Consider the following 14,400-nt stretch of genomic DNA (forward strand, 5'->3'; position numbering starts at 1 on the left):
GAGAGAGGAGAGAGACTATATGTAACCGATCCAGTAACTGCGATTATAATCATTCTCATCGTCGGTTTGATGTATTTTAAGCCGGCCTTATGTCAGCACTGAGCTTTGCTCTAAGACGGCTTGTATGTGTGGTGAGATGTGAAAGGAATAGGTCTGGTGTGGACCGCCGGACTATGTAAATGTAAACAAAAGAGCTTAGCATCCATCTATTAACGGGCCGAATCATGCGAGAGAGAGAGAGTGAGAGAGAGAGAGAGAGAGCGAGAGAGAGCAGCATAGCTCGTCCACTAAACGTCTTACTGTTATACCATGCGTTGTTACATAACTCTGGTACAAACTAATCAGAAATTTTAATTCGACCATACTACCTCATGACAAGCTCACAGTCTGCTCGGTGATTCATTTTTTAACAACACTAAGTTACTGGAAAATAATTTTAAAAAGCATTCATGTGGAGTTAAAAGAATTGATTAAACAGTACTAAAACTTTTTGCAGTTATTTTTGCGATTTTTGGTTGCAAGTTATCTGGCGTTACAAAATGAGTTGATTATTCTGTAAAAATTGTATATTAAATTTTATTTGCAATTTTTGGTAGCAAATTATCTGGCGTTACAAAATAAGTTGATTGTTCTGTAAAAATTCTGTGTATTAAGTTTTATTTGCAATTTTTTGTTGCAAATTATGTGGCGTTACAAAATTTCTGTAAAAATTCTGTGTGTATTAAGTTTTATTTGCAATTTCTGGTTGCAAGTTATCTGGCGTTACAAAATGAGTAGATTATTCTGTAAAAAAATTTTGTGTATTAAGTTTTATTCGCAATTCTTGGTTACAAGTTATCTGGCGTTACAAAATAAGTTAATCATTCTGCAAAAATTCTTTGTTTATTAAGTTTTATATATAAACATCGTGTATATGGATTGAATTAGATATATATAAATTCCCTCTTGCCAGTCATTTCCGATCCGATATGGAGGACATCTATAATTGGGCAGAGTAGGGAAAAAATGTCCTGAATTTCTTCTGAACGAAAGTAAGGGTTAATTAGATTTGTTCCACAAATTTTCCCCCAAGGTGTATGTAACAAGCCATTATCGAAGGCAGTTAGTGCCAAAACTGTCCAGAACAATAGAGCTAACAAAAAAAAAAAAAAGTAAATTTTTTTACGACTAAAAAGCATAGCAGGAATTTAATGGCGGAGAAACAGGTTTGTCGACAGAATCCGGGAGAACATCAATTTTACTAATGGCATATAATACCGTTTCGAGAGGAAAATAGGACCGAGTTTCATCAACATACAGTTTATACCTAACCTTTAGCGTTAGTATTCTAGATAATTCAATTGTGTAAATGCCAAATAGCAGTGGACCCAGGACGCTGCCTTGAAGCACTCCTCTAGCTGGGCTTTTCCTTTTTGATATCACATTGGATATAACCACTCTAACCTGCCTGTTTTCTAAGTAGCTTTGGTACCATTTGAGCCTCAGTAGTGAGAAATGTGTATTTCTGGTGATAGAAGTTCACTCTCGACGTGGTTCGGAAGTCTCGTAAAGCCATTGGTCCCGTTGCTGAACAACCACTGGTTCCAAGCAACGTAAAAACACCATACAAACAAACAATCAAGTACATCTTCCTGCTCTCAGGTCTTAAGCAGCATATGGTGGTCAGCTGTGTCAAATGCTGCACTTAGGTCGAGCATAAACAGGATACCACATTTTCTACTTGCCACAATTTTTATCATATCCTTTGTCATTGCGCACAATTTAGTTTCTCTCGAGTGGTTTTTTTCTGTAAGCTGACTCATCATCTGTTATAATGTCGAGTTGTTTCACGTGTTTTCACGTTTGTTCGTGAACTACCGTTTCTATAAGTTTTGATAAGTACAATAGGTTCGATATTAGCCTATAGAAGCCAAGATTTTCTTGTCACCTTTTCCTTTGTAAGTCGGCTTTGTACAGGCAAGCTTTTCACTACTTGGCAAAGATGCTTGTGCTAAACTCATTGGACAATATCAAAATATAGCTGCTCCCGCAACTGTTTCAAGTTTTTTTGCCTCTTATGTCACTTTTGGGAAACGGGTCATTTTCAGAGGTGTTTTTTTTTTTCACTTATCTCGTCGTTTTTTCAGTCACTCATGTTCAGTTCTTCAGACTTACCGAATCTGCTATATCTCATTATGATCATTGGAAGCGCCTCAGTGGTGTTGGCGTGCCACCTCGGTGGCAGCGAGTTCGATCCTCGGGCATTCCATTGAGGAGTGAGAGATGTGTATTTCTCGTGATAGAAGTCACGTAAAGCTGTTGGTCCGTTGCTGAATAACTACTGATTCCATGCAACGTAAAAACACTATACAAACCAAATTATGATCACTGGGAGATAAGAAGGAACTTCCTTTTCTAAACTATAACAGATTCTTTCCATTTTTTTCCATTATTTTTTAAGTACTAGTTCACGAAGTTATCATTCCGGCTAAATTATAGTGGATTTTTTTTAGGAGTTTTCTCTTTAATATACATTATATTCTAATATATTTTCATGGCGTTCATGATAAAAATCTTTTTGCTAATTTCTGGCTGTTTTGTACAGTGAACAATTTTCGTTTCTAATTGATTTTTTCGATCTTTTCCGTAGATCTCCCATTTTTTTTTTTTTTCATAGCTTAACATTATACGCTGTTAAACCATTTGTCATTTTCTTTCACTATTATTTGCCTTGTCACTTCTGGACATTTATCGTTGCATAGTCACTCATATAAGTTCACGTGCTCCTCCGATACTGTGGTTGAGAGCACGTGTGTGTTCCGGTGACACGTCGTGAGTGCATGACTGTGCTCCTTTCTAAACATCACCTTATATAAGTCTGAATTCTTTTGCCACTGTTTTAATACAAGTCTGAGTTCTTGTGAAATTGCTTTAGGATATGTTTGTACTCCTCTAACGATGCCTTTCTGCAAGTTTGTGCGACACCAAATCGGTCCTTTTTTGCTCTTATGACAATTTTGGCTCGTGTATGTACTCGTGTGTATCAGTCTAGGCTCACTTTTGTGCTCTTGAAACACTACGCTGATTTCTGTTCGTGCTCCCGTGACACTATCCTAAAGAGCACGAGTGGTTTGGGTCTGCATCTGTTATAGAACAGAAATGACTTTCAAATCTGCCGGACAGATAATAAAAGAGAGCAGAAGATAGCAGAAAACTAGTTATGAGTGACAGTGCATTTCCATGAATGGGACAGATGGTGTTAGAAAAAACCTGCAGAACACCAAAGGTCTTTAAATTCGATTTTGCAGCTATGTTTCGTGACCATTTCATGACAACAACTGTTTTTAGTATGGCGCTTAGCATTTGACCGAAGTAACAGCATTATCTGGATATCCAGCTTTTGTCTATACTCCGTCTTTTTTTTTTCATCTATCCATCCGCCTGTGGTGTTTGCGTATGGTAACACTGCGTCCCGGGCTTTAGATAGTTACATTCAGCCTACATTCAACAATTATAATATCCTATTTCGAATATTAACGGTGTAATTCGCCTACAGTAAATCATTAAAAAACTTTTCAGTTGCAAATTTACACCCAGATATCCTTTTATTTATCTAAAACTTAGACATAGCGTAACTATTTAAAGCCCGGGACGCAGTGTTACCATGCGCGACCACCACAGGCGGATGGACAGATGGAAAAAAACAAAGTATATTAGATCAATTGTACAATATTCATTTGGAACCATTTTCCACGAAATGGTATACGATAAAAACTCCTTTCATTCCCGTGCATTCTGGCTGATGCAATTGCCCACATAAAATAATAGCATGTAACCCGAGATGAGTGTTCAAGCAAGCGTACAAACGAATAAAGTTAGTCTGCAAAAACTTAAGAATTAACCATATAAAAACCGGCCGCAAACAAAATAAATAAAAACATAAATAAAACATACCACCTACAGAACTCTAGATATCTAGAAATCGCTAGACTAACATTCAATCAACGGCTTTTGTTGCATATTTCAGCTAGTCGGAACGCGTGTGGAAATGACAGTAGGCCTATTAGTACGTACCGCGTGCAAAGCCGTTCTTCCACAGGGATCCGAGAGCGAGAGATCCACGCCGGCTAGCCTGTAGGAGATCAGTCTGTTGGGGCTGTCAGAGGCTGCAGCCTGAACCAGCAACTCCCCCAGTCTCAGTGGCGAGTCCGTGAGGTGAGCACCAGTCTTCACCAAGACCTCGATTATCTGAGGAGGAAACATTAATGATTAGTAGTTGTTGTTGTTGTTATTGTTACTGTTGTTAAAATAATAACCACTAGAGTGTGATAAAAATGCTGATAACTTTCAAGTCATGTATTCGATCATTCTCTTTGCGTCTAGAATGAGATGGAATATATAATTTAGGCCAAGGACTGGGACCTTTGAGATCATTCGGCGCTGAAAGGTAAAATGAGAGTAGAAAGGTTTGAAAGGTGTAACAGGAGGAAAACGTCAAAGCAGTTGCACTATGAATCAATTGTTAGGAGAAGGTGTTAAGTATGAAGGAAGAAAGAGAACATGAACGGAGGCACTGTAAAATGAACGAAAGTGGTTGCAGCTAGGGGCCGAAGGGACGCTGCAAAGATCCTAAAGTAATAGCTACAGTGCACCGCAGGGATTAATAGAGAGTATTTGATTAACCCTGCTCAGGCCCACCTTATTTACTTTTTCAGAATGAAGATACATTAATTTAGAGATTTTGTTTCGTCTTTGTCTCCAAATACAATATTACATGCAATTTCCTGTAACAATTTTCCTCAATCAACTTGTTTTCCGTAGTACATCACTATAAGCCCATCTAAGATTTGTTTTTCTTCAATTTTATTTTACAAATGTTCACCGAACATCATTTACCTTGTATTTAATAACAAATTTTAAAAAGGTGTTTAACGTCTCTTCCTCTCTCGATCACTCACTTTTTTTATGCATGGGTATACCAGTCAGTGTAAAAAATTAAAATAGAAATAGTGATCATCATACAATAGAAAGCATCCCTTTCAGAAGTAATGCTTACTATACTGTTTTTTTTTTTTTTTTTTTTTCATCTGTCCATCAGCCTGTGGTGTTTTTGTATGGTAACACTGCGTCCCGGGCTTTAGATAGTTACGCTATGTATAAGTTTTAGGTAAATAAAAGGATATCTGGGTGTACATTTGCAACTGAAAAGTGTTTTAATAATTTACTGTATGCGAATTACACCGTTAATATTCGAAATAGGATGTTATTATAATCGTTGAATGTGAGCTGAATGTAACTATCTAAAGCCCGGGACGCAGTGTTACCATACAAAAACACCACAGGCGGATGGACAGATGGAAAAAAACAGAGTATAGAATAACAACAGTCATTATAAAAACCTAAGCTATTATTAGAGCTATAAATAAGTGGTTAAATAGTTGTTACAGTCATTAAATGCATTCCATTGCAATAAATTGGTTACAGTTATTGGAATAAATTGGTTACAGTTATTGGAATGAATTCCACTGCAATAAATTAAGTGGTGATCCATATCAAAATTATATGAAAATTCACAGTAGAATAATAATTTCAGCCGTGATGATTCGCATCATGATTATTTTTTTGTTTTGCAAAGTAGGTCAGGTCGTAGCAAATGACTAACTCGTTCCAGCGAGCGTTGTTCACAAAGGGAACTCAGTGATGTACGCATAGCATCAATTGTATTAAAACTATAAAAGGCAGAGATATATGGTAGCCAGAAACCAGCATGAAATCACTGGAACCCTTTAAAGGCGAGGTTTTATAATAATTATTCCAGCCAGTGTTTACCATTCCAAGTAGTTCTATTAGCATGATGCTTATAATTTACTTTGCTTTGATTTTTATTTGAACAATTGGCGGAAGTGAAGTCTTCTGCATAACAATGATCACAGTAAAGGGAATAGCATTGTTTCAGAAATATAGCAGTGAATAAGAGAGGCAGGTGAATGTAAAATTGAGGCTCCAGTGAGCACTGGTGCTCATGATGTGTAAATAAATTATGCTGTTTAGCATTTACTCCTGGCCACTGTTCCTGTTCCTGCAATGAATGCTATGTCTGGCCACTGATTGTGGCTCCTACATCACAGACGGTTTCAGACTACTATGAGATTCAGGGCCTCTGTAACACGGTTTTTTCGCAATAACTTTTTATCTATGCATTTCATAAATATAACGCTTATTCAGAATGCATATTATATTTACTCATAAATTTTGACTGTATTCTGCATTACGTAGGGTGAATAAATTTGGTACTTACAATGTAAAAGTGACTTTTGAAGACGGGCCAACTTACTCAGAGAAAAGGTTTCGAAAGCACTCGTTACTTAACTTATGACACCATTTCTTCCCTCTTTCTCGATGGATGATTGGCTATACGTAACGAAGGCTAAACCTCTGACAACAATGACATAAAATTTAAATACAAGCAAAGCAGTGCACCTTTAAGAACTCTGGAACCTCTCCACTGATAATTGTCATAATGAACAAACCAACAAAATATGTTAATAAATACAAAAACACTTCGATTATTAGTCTAACTCCCAAAATAGGTTTCCTAAGAAATTACAGTCTACTTTATAGATCACAATCAGATTGACAAGATGTAGGGAATAGTTGGTAATTTTCAAAAACATAGTAGACAAGCTTGATTTGATAACTGCTATATCCAATGTCAAGCAATTTTTATTTATTGGCTATCTACCTATTTACTGAAAAAAAATAGCCGGTACAGTATATTGGCTTTAAACCTTCACCAATAATTATCGTCAGAATGATGACTTCATGAGGCTCTACCCACTTTCGCCTCGTTATAATTCAGGATAACACTGAAGGCTACCATGGGCATTGTTGGATTAGAAAATTTAACTTCTGGCTATAAAAACTAATTTCTCGAGTAGTTGTAAGAAGTGCTAAATGATCCTCAAGGATCCCAGCAGTTGGCCTAAACGTAAAAGTTCATGTATATTACTGCTATGTTGTTGCGGCACTACTGCTACAGTAGTATTACTACGCTAGCACTGATACCCCACCCACATCTGTGTATCGTTCCGCTATTCATAAAGTCTTTGGGTTTCAGAGCCGATGGAGTTTCTGTCTGGTGGATGGGCGGGGCAACATTTCGTGAAAAGGTGTTTACCTTGCTTATGTAATAAATGTTTTTAGACTCTTGGCTCGTAATCATTGGCCATGGCGTCGGCTAGATCATTTTTACTCTATAAAAATTAAAACTATCGGGTTTAGGTTATTGATAATGCTGACAAAATTTGTGTGTGGTTGTAAAATATACATATGTCAACTTTCAGCTACATCCGATGCTTTGACAAGGAGCAAAGTCCAAAAAACCGTGTTACAGAGACCCTGAATCTCATAGTAGTATCAAGCAGTGCATGCAATTCTAGGGTATTGGTGGTGCACCTGCAGTGCAAACCTATTTATGACTACTACTCTGGATAAAGCAGCTCGTGCCCTTGTGGATATTGATTCACTCTTCTCCATGAGTGCATTCCATTACTACTTGACTGAAGATGTGGCTCTGCAGTGCACCCATTTCCTGGCTACTGCAGTTGCTGCTGTTGCGCATGAAGTTCCCAACTCCTGCTGTTCCCGCATTATATTTCTATCCATGCTGCTGTTCATGCAGTGCATCTCTTCCTGGTTACTGCAGCTGATCCTGCAAAGCATGCTGTTCCAGGCAACTGCCGATTCTGCACTGAACGTTGTTCATGGTAGCTTTAGCTGGTCCTGCAATGCATGCTGCTTCTGGTCACAGAAAATGCTCCTGAATTTCCATTTTTTTCTTTTTTGCGGCCTTATCTCCTGCATTGCTTTCTGTTCCTGGTTACTCTAGCTGCTTTTGCCACTTTCCCTGGTTACTGCAACTATTACTGCTTTGCATTCTGTTACTGGTTACTGCAATTTTTCCCTGGCTTGCTGTTCCTAGGTACTGTAGCTGATCTTGCATTGCATGTTGTTCCTTATTACTAAATCTGTTCCTTTAATGCTTTATGTTCCTGATTATTGCTGCTGCTTCTGCATTACTTGCTATTCCTGGTTACTGCAGCTGTTCCTGCATTGCTTGTTTCTGGTCACAACAATTACTCCTACATTGCTTGCAGATTCTGGTTACTGCAACTGCTCCTGTATTGTTTAATTTTTGTGGTAACTGCAGCTGCTCCTACATTTCCTGCTGTTCCTGGTTACTACAGCTCCTCCCTGGATTGTGCCACTGTCCTTGACTTTATGCCAGTCCAGCCATCCATAGCTAATGTTGCTGCACTGCCTGCTAGTTCAATTGGCCTTGACCAAAGTTTCTGTCATTATTCCTGGTTTTACCAGCACTGACTACTGCCACGGCAAAGGTTTCTGGTCCTCCTTACCTTGCCTTTTTCCTGATAGATTAATCTGCAATGTCTTCAGATGCTTTAAGTGCTAGTACCTTTGGCCCTCGTGAAACTGCTGCTCTGGTTCCCATGTAGCTACTTGTATGCTACCAGGATTATTGTTATTATACTCAGACATGGTCTTTACCCACAATGGAAGTCAAGGTGGTCTGACAATTACCTTTGTTGCTAGTTTTGGGTCTGAATGCTACAGCTGCCTTTGTTAGTGGTCTTAGTTGCCCGCCTTCTGCCTCGGTTTTCTCACTCTCAAGAACCAAGCTTCTGCTGCTAAGCCTATCGCTTATTTGCCACTTCCAACAGCCTGGGCTGCTGTGGTCGCCCTGTTTAGCAGCCATATTAGCCCCCTGTTCCGAATTCATCGAAATTCTTCTACAGCATACATGGAACTACGCATAATCGTAACCACATAATTTTCTCTCAACATATTCACTTCCAATCTGTTAAGCCACTGTGATCCTGCTTTCATTTAGTCGGCTCTTGCTATCACTTAATTCTTAATTGTGTAGCACATCCAAAATTCATTTTGATTAACAAAAATAGATACCGTTTCATCCTAAAACTTACTCCATACCACATTCTGTAGACAATATTTCAGAACTTCACTTAACCTAACTAATCACTCTTGTAAGCTATGCTCTTAGCTGCTGAACACAGGTGTGGCTGCTATGTTAAACTTCGCATTCACTTGCGTCTACGACAATCACGTCACCTGTAACTCGGTCAGGATCGCATTCTAGGCCTAGACCGTAAACACTTGTCCATCCGCTTACCTTACAAAAAAATCACCAGCCTCATCTTTGCACGAGAGGAGGAAGGGAGAGAGACGAGACGAGAGGAAGAGGAGAGACTTAACCAAAGAAGTATACTTCCGCTAACCTTGTGGTGATCTCCCTCCACAGCCACTTTCAGAGGCGACATGCCCTGTTTGTCCCTGACGTGAACAGACGCCCCTCTCTGCAGAAGCCACAGGGCCACATCCAACAGACCTTCGTTGATGGCCATGTGAAGTGCCGTCCACCCTGATACGTCCTTCATATTTATTTCTATTCCCTGAAAGATTAAACACGTTATCATGGAATAACCAAGCCACGCAGGTGAAGCAGAACAGTTTTTCGTTGTATAAATTAACGTATAGAACGAAACTCTTGACAAATGATGTTAAGAAGATAGAATTTTTCTTGATATGCTACCTTTATTATTTTGGAAAATAAAAGAGTAATAAGACTTTGTATATTTAAAATAATACCTTGCGAATGAGTAATCTTAATTATTCAGGGTGAAATGTTGTATGATAAACAATCTGACTTACAAATAACGTGTATTACACATATATAGATAATTATACTTAAAGGTACACTATACGTCTTACATTCAAGTACATACATGCAAATCTACACAGTTAGCAATTAAGTAATACTTCACCATTATAAAACTGCATGCTATATTGTGGTCAATAAAAGTATTAAGTCTTTGTAGATGCTTGTATTAAATGGGGACTCTTATGGAGTGAACTGCTAATTGTACCATATGCTCTTTAAAGAATGGCATTACTATTTGTGCCCACAAAGCAGTTTATATTTCTAAAAGGATATAATTATTAAGCTTCCAAGTGAATTAACGCGGTTCCATTATACGTAATATAACAGTTGCAATATTAAGAGCTTAAGACTAAAATTATTGTATTATAATTATAAAATTACTAAAGCATTAGAGTTTTAACATGAGAAACAACTTTACCCAAGAGTAAACTCAAGGTCAATTAAGCTCTAGACATTTTAGATAGGGTTATTATACATCTTAGCCATTAGTAATTAACTTATTAGATATATATATATATATATATATATATATATATATATAATTATTATATATATATATTATATATTATATATATATTATATATATATATATATATAATATCTATATATATATATATACTATATATAATATTAGATAAAAAAGCATGTGATATAAAAAAAATATTCATTCAATTAAAAGATGTCTTGATACTTGTAATCTTTAATTTGAAAATAACTGTGATGTTTAGGGTACATAAGAATTTGAAGCTAACTGTCACAATAGGTACTCCTTAATTACACGGAAAACTGCAATATCAGATAAGTCCTTTTTGTAAAGAGTCCTTTACTGAGGGGAAGTAACTGTAATATTTTTTAAAAATTTCAATATTTAATATATTCCTTAAATGATAAAGCAAATATTTAAATAATAGTTTATTCATTAACTGAAGCCCAACGTTGAATAATAAAGTAAGGTTTGTTAGCTTAAGCTTTATGCGTTAACATAGTTCCTTCCACACGAGGAGCAAATTTAAAGGTAAGGTAAGCAGACAATGTTACCAATTGTGTGGGTGGGTGCCTGCCTTGAACTTATTGATCTGGTAACACTGTTTAAAAGCGAGAGCATTATGGGTAAATCTAAGTTTGTATGGTGTTTTTACGTTGCATGGAACCAGTGGTTATTAAGCAACGGGACCAACAGCTTTACGCGACTTACAAACCACGTCGAGAGTGAACTTCTATCACCAGAAATACAAATCTCTCACCCCTCAGTGGAATGTCCGAGAATCGAACGCCATGGCAAATCCAAATGCCCGTCGTGTCTTTCCCCCCTCGATTCCTCGTGTAGAAGGGGCTTTACACACTACTATCTATACATGCAGGCAGAGTAAAAACAATTTGCCTTTCCCACAAGATGGAAATAACAGTACCTTTTTAACTGCGTCAATTTCCACTTGAAAGCAAATTAGTCTAATAGTACTTGAAAATTACGTCAGTGCCAATTATTCCCTAATTACACTTTACTTTTACTCACCTGGTAACGAGAACTAAGAATTTAGGACTTTCAAGTAAAATTCTGACATTGATTACAGTATTTGACTTAATTTGGCTACAATATATAATTCTCTCACAGGAAAGACAAAATATAATTCACTGTCTAGAAGTATTAGAATTAACTTTGAAAAATAAAATGCAAAATGAGCCAGACCATAAACGACAATAATAATTAGTCTCTTCCAACAAACATCAAAAAGCAAGAAAAAAAAAGTCCATTTAGAAATAATAAATATTGATTTGTATTCAGCCTATGTAACAATGTCATTAAAGGCTGTCTCAAGAACCTCTTTTAAAACCATCATAAAAATTTAAGTTTTTCAGAATTTATAGCCCATTGGAGCTAGTAAATGTTGCATTAATCGGTAAGTTAATCTGTTATTCTATAATAGCATGTAATGTTCTTTTGGAGGGTTGAGATCAAGATTTCATTTATTTATTTATTTAATGAACTTTTATGTACCAAATTTTCTTCGACAAACATTATTCCACCATTCATATTATGGCATTACAACGGAAGAAATTTGAGTTTTAACACTTGAACCCATTTTCTGCGAGTTTTAATAATTAAAACAACCAAAAGTCAAACATCTTACGTTTTCTATAAAAAAAAAATAACCAACGGACATTAAGAAATCTATACAATAAAACACAAACTGGCCTTTTTGCAACTGAATGTATGAGTAATAAAATATATTTAAAACGTTAAAATGTAAGCGTTCGTCTAACTCGATATTCTAAGTTATGGAAAGCAGAGTTGTATTGCGAAAAAAAAAGAAAAAAAAAACTGAAAACCGAAAATCTTACCCATTCTGCCGTCTGGAGCGAAAGGTACACATACAATAATTAGAGAATATACCTTCGGTAAAACCTACAATTTTTATATAATCATGCATGTTCATAATTATTCATGATATAACCATACTTATCTTAATGAAATTTATGCTCTTTATACAACATGCTTTGGCATAAATGTGCATTACTGTAGATACAAAATTTAAAGGAGCTACCCTTCAAAATACGTTCTCTCTCACAGAAGAAATAGTTTTCTCTCCTTGAATGACGGGGACTTGCGTAAATGGATAATCACTACTGTTACACAACTACTACTCCTGTTTTTGTTTGCTATTGCTATCATTTGCTAAATATATAATATTTGTTTTCACAATACAAAAAAATGTATATAGTTTCCTCTTTCTGACTGCCGAGACTCTCTTAAACTGATAAACAATTTTACACTATCAAAAAAGGATTCGGTGACTTGGTTTTTCGTGGGTATCGTATGCCTCTAATTTTGATAAAATTATACGTTACACTATCCACGTTATGAAAATAATTGTTTTTACGATACTGGACTAAAATATGTAAACTGAAAGGGTATTAGCTTAAGGTAGTCTAACTTGCGCCGCCTTATTAGTATTCATATACAAATGTTTTATCCACTTCGTGTTTTTTTAAGATACAAGGCAATAACAACGAAAAATAAGTATATGAAGGATCGTTAAGGTTTGACCCCGTATTAAATAAATTGCGCACTGAACTAAAGTATTAAAATTTGAATACCAATATATACTTATATATAATAATCGTAAATGAGTCCTGATTATTAATACCTGGCTCTAGACTTAAACTTATCTCACAGAATAACTGAAAAAGGGGGGAAACTAATAAAATCCAGCAAGATAATCTCTGAGAAAGAGAGAAAAGTGCAGAAATCCAAAGTGTATTACTTAGGCATTTAAATCCAATGCACATATCGTAAAAAATTTATCACAATAACGTGAAGGTACTCTTAAGGCATTGCCCATAAGACCGGCAAAATCTATATCAAGAGAAGCCACGAAAAACCAAAGTGAAGCACTCTTTGAACACACGGGGAGTGCAACAACATGCTTCAAAACGCAAAGTTAACGTTACTGGATAACTTACGTTATTGTATATTTCCTCCAGGCGAGACATGTCGGCGTTGACAACAGCAGAGAAGAAGAGCGTGGGAATGAGCAGTTCCTTCACGTGTTCAACGTCGTCACTGGAGGACAACTGAAGAGCCCTGGCGATGGAGCCCACGACGTCCAACTCTCTGTTCTCGCCATGGTCCTCCTGAGCCACGGGTGTCATTTCTCCTCGAAGGTTGGACATCATCATCTGACAAATCAGGAAGGTCATTTAGTAGTGATTCTCAAGAACAAAAAATGCCAAAGATGATAATGTTACGATTAAAAAATTAGTTTGATATTCATACATGGCAAAAATGTTAGAATAAACTTTAATCTCTTGCAACTTTTTTATATTTCAAAATTGACCTTCAGTCTGTAATAATTCTTTCATTTAAAATTACGGCAATTAGTCTAAAATCTGCGAAACCCCAGAATATGAAATGACTTATGCAGATTGTCGCGAATAATACTGGCCATATTATTTGCAACAAAATCTTCGTGATTAGGCAGGGAAGAAGAAGGTAAACTACTGGCGTGTTGGTTCTTTGTATCAAATTAATGCTCAACGGGGCAGAGAATCATTTGTGCGTTTGTAGAAGTTTAAACTATATGTTGATTTGAAATGAACAGTGAATAATTTGACAAAATTGTCCAATGCATTCAGTATGTCACTGTAACAGAGGTAACGTAAACAAATCGTTTAAATGTCGCTGTAATTCGCGACACAAATTGCTTTCATTACACAAATTGCATGGCAACGTAATTTCACTATTGGGGAAACGGGGTTAAGTTATACTGCCTTTGAATTAGAATGATGAAGTTGTGGAATAAAAATACATAAAATAGTTAATTGTGACATGTAAACCATATAATATTAACTAATAGATTTGAGTGTGCATACGTGTATTTGTATATTTGATTGAACACTTAAGTGGGTATACAAAGTACTGCTTTACTGCTAGCAAACAACTAGGTTCTCACATTAAAGTGATTTTGCAAAGCGAGATGTAATCATTAGATTAAATTCAGAGATGGAGAAAAGACTCAATGACTGATATACTTAGATCATTTTTAATAATTCCAAGATGATATAGAATTCCCAGACGTGCGTGAAACCACTCACGAGATAATCCCACTGCTCCCTGGAATGAATGAAGTTTTCATCCACAATTTGACATGACCAGTTCAGTG

The 14,400-nt window shown here is 36.4% G+C and overlaps 1 protein-coding gene across 4 annotated transcripts in view; it reads right to left on the reverse strand.

Moving 5' to 3' along the window:
* LOC135209051 (L-asparaginase 1-like) overlaps positions 1-14,400 on the reverse strand; it is a 100,412-nt gene that overhangs the window by 12,280 nt on the left and 73,732 nt on the right. For all 4 annotated transcript variants that reach the window (XM_064241604.1, XM_064241605.1, XM_064241602.1 and 1 more), the window contains 3 exons: positions 13,202-13,417; positions 9,297-9,470; positions 4,054-4,227 (listed from right to left, as the gene is read on the reverse strand). In XM_064241604.1, the coding sequence (XP_064097674.1) occupies positions 4,054-4,227; positions 9,297-9,470; positions 13,202-13,417 (564 nt within the window). The remainder of the gene's footprint in view (positions 1-4,053; positions 4,228-9,296; positions 9,471-13,201; positions 13,418-14,400) is intronic.

Source organism: Macrobrachium nipponense, chromosome 37 (genome assembly GCF_015104395.2).
Source record: "Macrobrachium nipponense isolate FS-2020 chromosome 37, ASM1510439v2, whole genome shotgun sequence".
NCBI classification, from domain to species: Eukaryota; Metazoa; Arthropoda; class Malacostraca; order Decapoda; family Palaemonidae; genus Macrobrachium; species Macrobrachium nipponense.